This window comes from Monodelphis domestica, chromosome 5, assembly GCF_027887165.1.
Source record: "Monodelphis domestica isolate mMonDom1 chromosome 5, mMonDom1.pri, whole genome shotgun sequence".
NCBI classification, from domain to species: Eukaryota; Metazoa; Chordata; class Mammalia; order Didelphimorphia; family Didelphidae; genus Monodelphis; species Monodelphis domestica.
This window is the reverse complement of record NC_077231.1, coordinates 133156576-133168764: the sequence shown is the minus strand read 5'-3', so window position 1 is coordinate 133168764 and position 12189 is coordinate 133156576. Positions and strand designations below refer to the sequence as shown.

The following is a 12189-nucleotide window of genomic DNA, read 5'->3' as shown; positions in this document are numbered from 1 at the left end:
AAGAATGCCAATCAGGGTCACACAAGACCTTGCAAGTTCTACTCTGAATGATCGTAAGGCATGGGACATGATCTTCAGAAAGGCAAGAGAGCTGGGTCTCCAACCAAGAATCAGCTACCCAGCAAAACTGACTATATACTTCCAGGGGAAAGTATGGGCATTCAACAAAATAGAAGACTTCCAACTTTTTGCAAAGAAAAGACCAGAGCTCTGTGGAAAGTTTGATACCGAAAATCAAAGAGCAAGGAATACCTGAAAAGGTAAATATTAAGGAAAGGGGAAAATGTTATCTTCTTCTTTTACTCAAACTCTCTTCTATAAGGACTACATTTATATCAATCTATGTATACTAACATGTGGGGAAAATGTAATGTATAAATAGGGGGTAAAGAAAGACCAAATAGAATAATGGTTCTCACACAAAGATTCACATGGGAAGGGGAGGGGAAGAAAACTCCTATAAGAAGGAGAGGAAGAGGGGGGGGGGGTTTACTTAAACCTCAGTCTCAGGGAAATCAACTCTGAGAGGGAAAAACATCCAGATCCATTGGGATCTTGAATTCTATCTTACCCAACAAGGGTAAGGAGAAGGGAAAACCAAGGGGGGGAGGGGGAGAGGGAGAACAAAAAGGGAGGGAAAGAGAGGGGGGAGGGGGAGGGAACAAAAAGGGAGGGACTAAAAAGGGAAACATCAAGGGAGGGGACAAGGGGGACTGATTCAAAGTAAATCACTGGACTAAAAGGTAGAGCCGAAGAAGAAAAGGTTAGAATTAGGGAAGGCAATCAAAATGCCAGGGAGTCCACAAATGACAATCATAACTTTGAACGTGAATGGGATGAACTCACCCATAAAACGTAGACGAATAGCAGAATGGATTAGAATCCAAAACCCTACCATATGTTGTCTTCAAGAAACACACATGAGGCGGGTTGACACCCACAAGGTCAGAATTAAAGGATGGAGTAAGACCTTCTGGGCCTCAACTGATAGAAAGAAGGCAGGAGTGGTAATCATGATATCTGATAAAGCCAATGCAAAAATAGACCTGATCAAAAGGGATAGGGAAGGTAATTATATTTTGTTAAAAGGGACTCTAGACAACGAGGAAATATCATTAATCAACATGTATGCACCAAATAATATAGCACCCAAATTTCTAATGGAGAAACTAGGAGAATTGAAGGAAGAAATAGACAATAAAACCATACTAGTGGGAGACTTAAACCAACCATTATCAAATTTAGATAAATCAAATCAAAAAATAAATAAGAAAGAGGTAAAAGAAGTGAATGAAATCTTAGAAAAATTAGAATTAATAGACATATGGAGAAAAATAAATAGGGATAAAAAGGAATACACCTTCTTCTCAGCACCACATGGCACATTCACAAAGATTGACCATACATTAGGTCACAGAAACATAGCACACAAATGCAGAAAAGCAGAAATAATGAATGCAGCCTTCTCAGATCACAAGGCAATAAAAATAATGATTAGTAATGGTACATGGAAAACCAAATCTAAAACCAATTGGAAATTAAACAATATGATACTCCAAAACCGTTTAGTTAAAGAAGAAATCATAGAAACAATTAATAATTTCATCGAGGAAAATGACAATGGCGAAACATCCTTTCAAACCTTTTGGGATGCAGCCAAAGCGGTAATCAGAGGCAAATTCATATCCCTGAAAGCTTATATTAACAAACAAGGGAGAGCAGAGATCAATCAATTGGAAATGCAATTGAAAAAACTCGAAAGCGATCAAATTAAAAACCCCCAGCAGAAAACCAAATTAGAAATCCTAAAAATTAAGGGAGAAATTAATAAAATCGAAAGTGATAGAACTATTGATTTAATAAATAAGACAAGAAGCTGGTACTTTGAAAAAACAAACAAAATAGACAAAGTACTGGTCAATCTAATTAAAAAAAGGAAGGAAGAAAAGCAAATTCACAGCATTAAAGATGAAAAGGGGGACAGCACCTCCAATGAGGAGGAAATTAAGGCAATCATTAGAAATTACTTTGCCCAATTATATGGCAATAAATACACCAATTTAGGAGAAATGGATGAATATATACAAAAATACAAACTGCCTAGACTAACAGAAGAGGAAATAGAATTCTTAAATAATCCCATATCAGAAATTGAAATCCATCAAGCCATCAAAGAACTTCCTAAGAAAAAATCCCCAGGGTCTGATGGATTCACCTGTGAATTCTATCAAACATTCAGAGAACAGTTAATCCCAATACTATACAAACTATTTGACATAATAAGCAAAGAGGGAGTTCTACCAAACTCCTTTTACGACACAAACATGGTACTGATTCCAAAACCAGGCAGGTCAAAAACAGAGAAAGAAAACTATAGGCCAATCTCCCTAATGAATATAGATGCAAAAATCTTAAATAGGATACTAGCAAAAAGACTCCAGCAAGTGATCAGGAGGATCATTCACCATGATCAAGTAGGATTCATACCAGGGATGCAGGGCTGGTTCAACATTAGGAAAACCATCCACATAATTGACCACATCAACAAGCAAACTAGCAAGAACCACATGATTATCTCAATAGATGCAGAAAAAGCCTTTGATAAAATACAACACCCATTCCTATTAAAAACACTAGAAAGCATAGGAATAGAAGGGTCATTCCTAAAAATAATAAACAGTATATATCTAAAACCAACAGCTAATATCATCTGCAATGGGGATAAACTAGATGCATTCCCAATAAGATCAGGAGTGAAACAAGGATGCCCATTATCACCTCTACTATTTGACATTTTACTAGAAACACTAGCAGTAGCAATCAGAGAAGATAAAGGAATTGAAGGCATCAAAATAGGCAAGGAGGAGACCAAGTTATCACTCTTTGCGGATGACATGATGGTCTACTTAAAGAATCCTAGAGATTCAACCAAAAAGCTAATTGAAATAATCAACAACTTTAGCAAAGTTGCAGGATACAAAATAAACCCACATAAATCATCAGCTTTTCTATATATCTCCAACACAGCTCAGCAGCAAGAACTAGAAAGAGAAATCCCATTCAAAATCACCTTAGACAAAATAAAATACCTAGGAATCTATCTCCCAAGACAAACACAGGAACTATATGAACACAACTACAAAACACTCGCCACACAACTAAAACTAGACCTGAACAAATGGAAAAACATTAACTGCTCATGGATAGGACGAGCCAATATAATAAAAATGACCATCCTACCCAAACTTATTTATCTATTTAGTGCCATACCCATTGAACTACCAAAATACTTCTTCACTGATTTAGAAAAAACCATAACAAAGTTCATTTGGAAGAACAAAAGATCAAGGATATCCAGGGAAATAATGAAAAAAAAACACATACGAAGGGGGCCTTGCAGTCCCTGACCTAAAACTATATTACAAAGCAGCAGTCATCAAAACAATTTGGTACTGGCTAAGAAACAGAAGGAAGATCAGTGGAATAGACTGGGGGAAAGCGACCTCAGCAAGACAGTATACGATAAACCCAAAGATCCCAGCTTTTGGGACAAAAATCCACTATTCGATAAAAACTGCTGGGAAAATTGGAAGACAGTGTGGGAGAGACTAGGAATAGATCAACACCTCACACCCTACACCAAGATAAATTCAAAATGGGTGAGTGAATTAAACATAAAGAAGGAAACCATAAGTAAATTGGGTAAACACAGAATAGTATACATGTCAGACCTTTGGGAGGGGAAAGGCTTTAAAACCAAGCAAGATATAGAAAGAATCACAAAATGTAAAATAAATAATTTTGACTACATCAAACTAAAAAGCTTTTGTACAAACAAAACCAATGTAACTAAAATCAGAAGGGAAACAACAAATTGGGAAAAAATCTTCATAGAAACCTCTGACAAAGGTTTAATTACTCATATTTATAATGAGCTAAATCAATTGTACAAAAAATCAAGCCATTCTCCAATTGATAAATGGGCAAGGGAAATGGATAGGCAGTTCTCAGATAAAGAAATCAAAACTATTAACAAGCACATGAAGAAGTGTTCTACATCTCTTATAATCAGAGAGATGCAAATCAAAACAACTCTGAGGTATCACCTCACACCTAGCAGATTGGCTAACATAACAGCAAAGGAAAGTAATGAATGCTAGAGGGGATGTGGCAAAGTAGGGACATTAATTCATTGCTGGTGGAGTTGTGAATTGATCCAACCATTCTGGAGGGCAATTTGGAACTATGCCCAAAGGGCGACAAAAGAATATCTACCCTTTGACCCAGCCATAGCACTGCTGGGTCTGTACCCCAAAGAGATAATGGACACAAAGACTTGTACAAAAATATTCATAGCTGCGCTCTTTGTGGTGGCCCAAAACTGGAAAACGAGGGGATGCCCATCAATTGGGGAATGGCTGAACAAACTGTGGTATATGTTGGTGATGGAATACTATTGTGCTAAAAGGAATAATAAAGTGGAGAAGTCCCATGGAGACTGGAACAACCTCCAGGAAGTGATGCAGAGCGAGAGGAGCAGAACCAGGAGAACATTGTACACAGAGACTTATACACTGTGGTATAATCAAAAGTAATGGACTTCTCCATTAGTGGCGGTGTAATGTCCCTGAACAACTTGCAGGGATCCAGGAGAAAAAAACACCATTCATAAGCAAAGGATAAACTATGGGAGTGGAAACACCGAGAAAAAGCAACTGCCTGAATACAGAGGTTGAGGGGACATGACAGAGGAGAGACTCTAAATGAACACTCTAATGCAAATACTATCAACAAAGCAATGGGTTCAAATCAAGAAAACATCTAATGCCCAGTGGACTTACGCGTCGGCTATGGGGGGTGGGGAGGAGGAAAAGAAAATGATCTATGTCTTTAACGAATAATGCTTGGAAATGATCAAATAAAATATATTAAAAAAAAAAACAACAAAAAATGAGGGGTTTGTCTTCCCTACATCATTGATCTGATTTTATTATTATTTTCTCTCCCCTTGGCAATGCAGAATAGATAGTCTAGGTAATGTGTATTTTTCCTCTAGACCACACTGCTTGCCTGTATTGAATTAATAATGCAGCAAATATTTATCTTTACTGTGTATATTACAAAAGAAATGTCCAGAATCCTAGGAGAGAAACTGGGGACACTACTAATTCTTTTCTTCAAATTCCCAAATCTTTTTTGTATGTTGTTTTGGTGACTGTCTTGTTTAAGGCAGGTGAGTAGTATATTAGAAGTTGGGATGATTGAGAAGAATTAAAAGATAATTGCTGCTTGATGACATAATGAAGATTTCAAGGAGCTCAACTACATATCTTTCCTGTCTAATCAGTCTATATTTCACAGTAGTCATATTAATTTATACTGATCAATACATACCTGGTGACCTAGTCCCCCATTCTCTCTTTTGAGTTACCTGAAATTGACTGGGCATTTAATAAGTCAGATGTCATGGAAAGATTTTTGGAGTCATGCTTGAAACAGAACAGTCCCTTCCCCTCTGACAGTTGCTGCATGACTGTGGGAAGATGTAAAGGGTAGAAAATGTATATGGTTTTTATAAAAGGTTGGACTGGATTATTTAAAAATAAGGTCACCAGGAATTTAATTAATTTCAAAAAGATTTATTTTAATAATTCATTTATAAATTATAAAAAGAGTGAAAGTAAGAAAAATCAGAGAGAGGATAGGGTAAGATATCTAGGCTACACACTAAGTATTTTGCTCTGATCCTGGCTCAACTCAGGCAGGACTAGTTAGTCCTTAGCCAGAGGGCCCTCAGCCTTGAGCCAAGGACCTAGGGATGCAGGGAGCCTCTCTCAAGAGGGTAGATTTCTCTTGAGGGTAGTCCCTTCAGAAAATCCAGGAAAGGAGTCAGCCTTTCACTCACCACCTGTTAGTCCAAAGGAAAGCTGTCTGATATCTCAAGCCCAAACTTCTCTAAAGTTAAGTCACAGGAAGAGCTTGGCATTTTAAACATTTCTTTTCATCACTTTCTGTGACTTCCTTCATTTTACATGTACCAATTACAGCTTAAGCTTTTGCTTAGAACTGTCAGTTGATTCTGATTCATCACCCACTATCGCACACATGGGTCATAGACCTCCTCCACTCAAGTGTGAGTGGGGTATATATGCTTCTGGTGATTAAATCTAAAAATGAGCAGGGGAGAGTTAATTTAATCTTCACAAAAAGGTGGGTGTGAACCAAACAGTTTTCTTCAGGAGCTGTCAAAATTTATCTAAAGGCACACCAGTGTGGAAACAGAGGAATTAACCAAATGGATTTTTAAAGACAGATTTGGGAAGGGGAGGCAAAGGCAGGTAAAGGAAAAATAAATTTTAAAATTTGGGCGTTGTCTTATAAGATGTGTGCTTGAGCCTAGAAAGGAAAAGTAGGGGCAACAAAACCGTTTTTTAAAGCTGTCTTATGGAAAAGAAAGAGGAAGATCAAAAAAGGGATAAAATGTGGATGCTATGGGGAGATGAATTAATTATAACAAATAACAGAGAGGGAAGAGATACTGGATTCTTGTTTTGCTTGTTTTCTTTTTTCTATAAGGAAAATAATCTTTCATCTAGAAAGGTCAGTAAAAATGACTAAAAAGTCAAGATAAGTCAAGATATAGGTAGAGAGCACATAGCTGCCTTTGATGAGTTCAGAGACTACACAAGGTCCAGCTGAACCATACCTTCAGGTACTAAAAGAACTGGTAAGTGTAATTGTTCTTCCACTTTCTGTGGTCTTTGGAAAATCATAGAGAATTGGAGGGTCACAGCAGAAAATAGAGAATAGTTAAAATAATTGGAATGGAGGACCTTGTGCAGTATATACCAATGAGCTTATCTTCAACTCCTTGCAAAAATATGAAATATATTAAAGAGGTTTAATTAAAATCTAGAAAAGGAATCAACAATCATATAGCACTATCATAGCTTCATCAAAACAAGGTCATGCCAGAATAATCTCATTTTCTTTTTTGACAAGGTTCTCCTGTTGATAGATTAGGGAAATGCCATAACAAGACATTTGACAGTCTCTCAAGCCATTGGGTGAAAAATGGAGAAATATGACCTAGATTATAGTTATATATTTTGTAGTATGTATATATATACATATATATACACACACATAGATATAACATATATATATGTATGTATGTATGTATATATATATATATATAAATGTAATTATGTGTGGTTATGGGTATATTTAGAACGTGTTCAATGTCAGAGCCCATTATTGGTTTGGTATAAAGTTGGAAAAATGTCTCTAACAGGATGCCCAAGGATCTGTTTTTAGCCCTGTAGCCTTTAATATTTTATTCTTTGAACTGGATAAAGATATAGATGGTATACTTATCAAATTTTCAGATGACAAAATTGGAGATACCTAACAGTCTAGATGAGAATCGATGTTCAAAACTGACAGAATTGCTAGGTCAAAGCAATCAAAATTAAATTTAATATAGAAAGTGTCTTATACTTGGGTTAAAATTGAAAATACAAAATGGCAGAGGTGTATCTAGAGTGCACTTCATGTGAAAAAACTCAGGAGGTTTTTAGTGAACTGAAAGCCCTTTATGAATGTATAACATTCAAAGCAGGAGAGGTAGCTTATCTTAGGTTGCATTAAGAAAGGTATAATGTTTAGGACCAGGGAGCTGAATCTCCCTTTATGTATTGTTCTGGTCATGCCACAATTAATGTATTTTGTGTGCAATAGTGGGTGAGGAATCAGAATTAAACTGACTGTCCCTGGGCAGTCCTAAAGGAAAGTTTCAACTGTGATTGGTAGAGGTAAAATTAGGGGAAGGAAGGCACAGGAAGTGATGCAAAAGAAAGTGTCTTTAAAGGGGAGTGACAACTTCCTGAGTGGAGTTCAACTTGGACTTTGGCTTCTTCTGGAGTTCTGAGTTGGAGACTGGAGAAGAATCTGCTGACTGGACATAAGACCCTTTCCTGGTGAGGCTGTTCTTAAATCTCTTCTTTGGACTGACACATGGTGAGTGAAAAGAGCTGACTCCTTTCCTGGATATCTTCTAAAGAAACTAGCCTCAGTAGAGACTTAATTCTTGAGAGAGACATCCCCAGGTCCTAGGCTACAAGGGCCGAGGCCTCTCTGGTTAAGGAGTAAACTCCCCTGCCTGGTTTAAGTGAGGGTCAGAGTAAATTACTTAGTGTTTAGACTTGATATCTTACCCTATCCTCTCTCTGATTTTCTTACTTCACTCTTTCTATATTTTGTAAATAAATTATAAATAAATCTATTTGGAATTAATATAAATTCCTGGTGACCCTATTCTTAAATAATCCAGTCCAACCTTTTTATAATTAACACTTTTTTTCACCCTTACAATATGGAAGTTGCAGAGGCAAACTTAGGATTGATGTAAGGTTATATTTCCTAATGACTAGAACTATCCAGATGGGAAATGGCTTGATAGTCAGCATGTTATGAAAAGCAATGTGGTGCAGTTGAAGGAGCATTGGATTTGGAACCAGAATACCTTGGTTGAAATATCGTCTCTGCAACTTGCTACCTGTGTGAGTTCAGAAAATTCAGTTAACTGCGCTGGGTGTCATTTTTCCTCATCAGCAAAATGAGGAAATTGAATAAAATGGATTAGAATGAATTGAATAACTTCAAAGACCCTTCTTCTCATCTGGAATGATTCTGTGAGTCTATGGTCAAAAGGTATTGGGTTCTCCCTCACTTCTTCAAGCCAAAGTGAGTTGGTCATTTATCCAATGTGTTTACTTTCCAATTACTCTTTCCAATTTTTGGTATTTATGGTCAGCTTATACGAAACTCTCTAATTTAGTTTCCTCATTTGTAAAATTGGGATGTTAATACTAGTAACATCTTCCTCAGGGTTTTTATAAAGCTCAAATAAGATAATGTACATAAAGTACTTTGCAAATATTATTTCATTGCCACTATAAGGCATGTTATATCTGATTTAAACAGTATTGTGAAGTTTGAAATGTAGTTGTCTTTTCTTAAATGACATTTTACGTCACAAAACAGAAGATTGCTCATATATTTTTTTTTAGGTTTATGATCGAACTTTATAATCTCTTGCATTTACAGGCACAATGTCTAATAAACGTAAGCGGTGATGCAGTGATTTTTGTACGTGAATCTGAATTAGAAATTATATCAACTCAACAACCCATTGCCAGCTGCCAACCTGCATGTAGTGGAGGAGAAATTGCTACCTGAAAAAAAAGACCCATAGAGATTGGGGCTTATTGTAAGGTGTCTGCCAACTTATTCAGAGTCAATCCTTCTAGGATTTTAAAAAGTAGAGCTTAACATGAAGACAATCAAAGTGGGACAGAGAAGAATTCTCTGATCTTTTAATTTTGCCTGCACAGTCTAGACAATAAGAGTATTAATAGACTTTAGAATTTGTAAAGAAAAATGGCACAGAACTGTTGAAGAAAAGATGCATCTTACTTGTGAAATTACCTATTTTGTAATAAATTTAGAGCTCCAAATCCTATTTTTAAACAAAGTGTCTTTATTTGGAAGAAATCATTAAAAAAACAAAACAACTAAACCATGGAACATAATCAAGAAACTAAGACAGTTGCCTTGGTATAATTTTGAAATAAGCAGTAAATTCACAAATGTATTTATGAAGTAATCCTAAATAACTTAATTTGTGGAATGTGTGAGGAAAAACTTTAGCTAGTGGAAACTTAAGAAAAATAAAGTTATGTGGTTTTGAGTTTCTTCATATGTTTTATTTTGTTCAACATCTTGATGACTACTATGTGAGAAACAAGGAGGGTGCTTTTAGCAGTTTTTTTTTCCTCATCTAAAAGTCTGGTAATTTGCAGTTATATGGCTATAATTATCATGTAAGAAAGAGATAATTTATCAGCACCAAGTCATTTCAGTATAAGTTTCTATAATACTTTTTTGTCGGTAAGACAAGAAAACCATTATATAGTTTAATAACTGATTATACCAAGTTATTTCTTAACTCTACAAATGCTAACTTTGGAAATTCAAGAATAAAATAGAGATTTAGAGAACTTCCTTTATTGCAGGTTTAATCTAATTTCATCTAAATTTAGACTTTATTGACTCAATGAGATAAAGAAATAAATTTTTAAGAAAACTCTAGCCTTTTACGGAATAATAAACGGTGCTTCAGAATATAATATGGGTTCTTTAGAGTGAGTTTAGATAGCATTTGACCTGGAAGTTGTAACTTGAATGTAAATATTGCATTGAATTTTCACATAGGAATATTTTTTCCATCAATGCCAAATGTCCATTGTAAGTGAATTTTTTTCAAAAATCTCATTCCTTTTTTGCACAATAAAATTTCTGTACAAAATTTTCTTGTTTTGGTGTTTCAAGTGAACTAACAATGTCAAACAATTAACAAAGAAACCTTTCTTTGTATCATGTGTTAAGATTTTTTGTATTTTTCAATTTTATTTTTAAATAAAAAAATTGTAATAATACAAATTTGAATATCACTGCAGCTCCTTTTGCTTTAAGAGCTTTGTGTTTTTTTGAAACTCAATATGCTCAAAATCTTGTTTTGATTTGTTAGTAATATAACTGGCATCGTTATATCAAAATTATTAATCAGATTTTCTTCTCAAGTATATTATGGTATCTTCCTATTCTTTGGTTGGGGATTTGGGTTCTTGGGTTTACTTTTGAAAAGTAAAAGTAAAAATCTTAAAAAAGAAACTAAAATAGCATTACAATTTGTTTTGCTGGTTAATATTTTATGAATCAAATCATGTTCCCCACCCACACTTTCCCAAAGTATAGTAGCTAACAGTGAAAGTTTAGCAGCTTTGTAACTATTACTAAGTAAACACTTTAAATCACCATGATTTATGTTGCTAAAGGTCAGTACTGTCCTATTTATCAATGTGTTTTATAATATAACAACTTGAGTTTTTTTTTAAAGCAAGTCAAAAATCATCTCCCTAATCATTTGTGATAGAGACATGAAGAGAAAGAGGTTTTGCAGGACTTGTGGACCAAGATGCAAGAACCAGGATTCCAATGGAATGTTCCCAGGAGGGGCAGTTGGGGGCTTTGCTGGCCACACCGAGAGGAGAAACTTGGCTTTTGGTCTTTGTCTCTGACTGGAAGTCACACTCTCTCTCCCTGGAGGTATGAACCTGGCTGAAAGACCTTTGTGAGGCTGGACTTGGTTTTTGGGGTTTTCTCTGGCTCTGAGCAGTTGAAGTTGACACTGAGAAGAGAAACTTGGCTTTTGGGACTGGGTCTCTGTCTCTCTGGCTCTGAGCAGTGGAAGCTGACCAGGGGAGAAGCTTTTGAGGTGGTGATCTATTTGAGAGTTGAGCTGGCCAGGAGAAGACTTGGAGACTTTAAACTTTGTTTTTCTCTGGGGTTGAAGCTGAGAAAGAAGACCAGCCAGGCTGAATTTGTGAAGAAGAAAGAAGACTTTGAAAGGGCTGCTGTCCTCCATCTTCCTCTCTGTCTTAAGAGTCACAGTTTGTGACTGGAATACTTCCTCAAACCTTTCTAAAATTATCCCTGTAGTTTAGGGAAATCCTCATCCCTCTTACCTCAGTTTCCCATCCTGTTATCCTAATAAACCTCTTGACTGAGAAAGCAACTAGAGTATCTTTATAGTTCACTCAGGAGGGAGGGAAGGAGCCAAAGGCTTCAAGAAGAACTGGGTGGAAAGGGTTGGTAAAGGGAGGGAGTGAAGGGGGGAAATTAGGAAATTAGGAAATAGGTTGATCCATCAGCAATCAGTAGGGATCAGTAGGCAGACTCCAGAGCAAACCCCAGAGTAGTTCCCCTTGTAGGCAACTCCCCTGTTTCCTTGTGTGGCATCCCTCAGTATTTCTCATTTCTACATTCATTACCACCAAGCAATTTCGAGTCCTTGTAGCAGCTCTCTCTCTAGTCACAGCCAGCCAGAGAACAACAAGTCATTGCTGAAGAAACAGGTTCCACACAGTTTACCTTCACTATTTCAATCAGTAATAGTTTCCAGTCAGTTTACCTCTTCTATTACACATTCCCAAGCATTTCTTACAGTAAACCATGCCTGTGTGCTTCATATTGGACATATTCCTCTATGATTATGTTAAGAACAACTTCTTCTGATTCCATTTCCTGCTAATATTAGTCTTTTATTTTGTAAATATCTTGCATATT

General features: G+C 36.1%; 1 protein-coding gene across 49 annotated transcripts in view; it reads left to right on the top strand.

Moving 5' to 3' along the window:
• Positions 1-11638, top strand: part of C2CD5 (C2 calcium dependent domain containing 5) — a 164108-nt gene extending 152470 nt beyond the window's left edge. For all 49 annotated transcript variants that reach the window (XM_056799392.1, XM_056799400.1, XM_056799356.1 and 46 more), the window contains one exon: positions 9109-11638. In XM_056799392.1, coding sequence (XP_056655370.1) covers positions 9109-9240 — 132 coding nt within the window. In that variant the 3' untranslated portion in view covers positions 9241-11638. The remainder of the gene's footprint in view (positions 1-9108) is intronic.
• Positions 11639-12189: the final 551 nt, after the last annotated feature.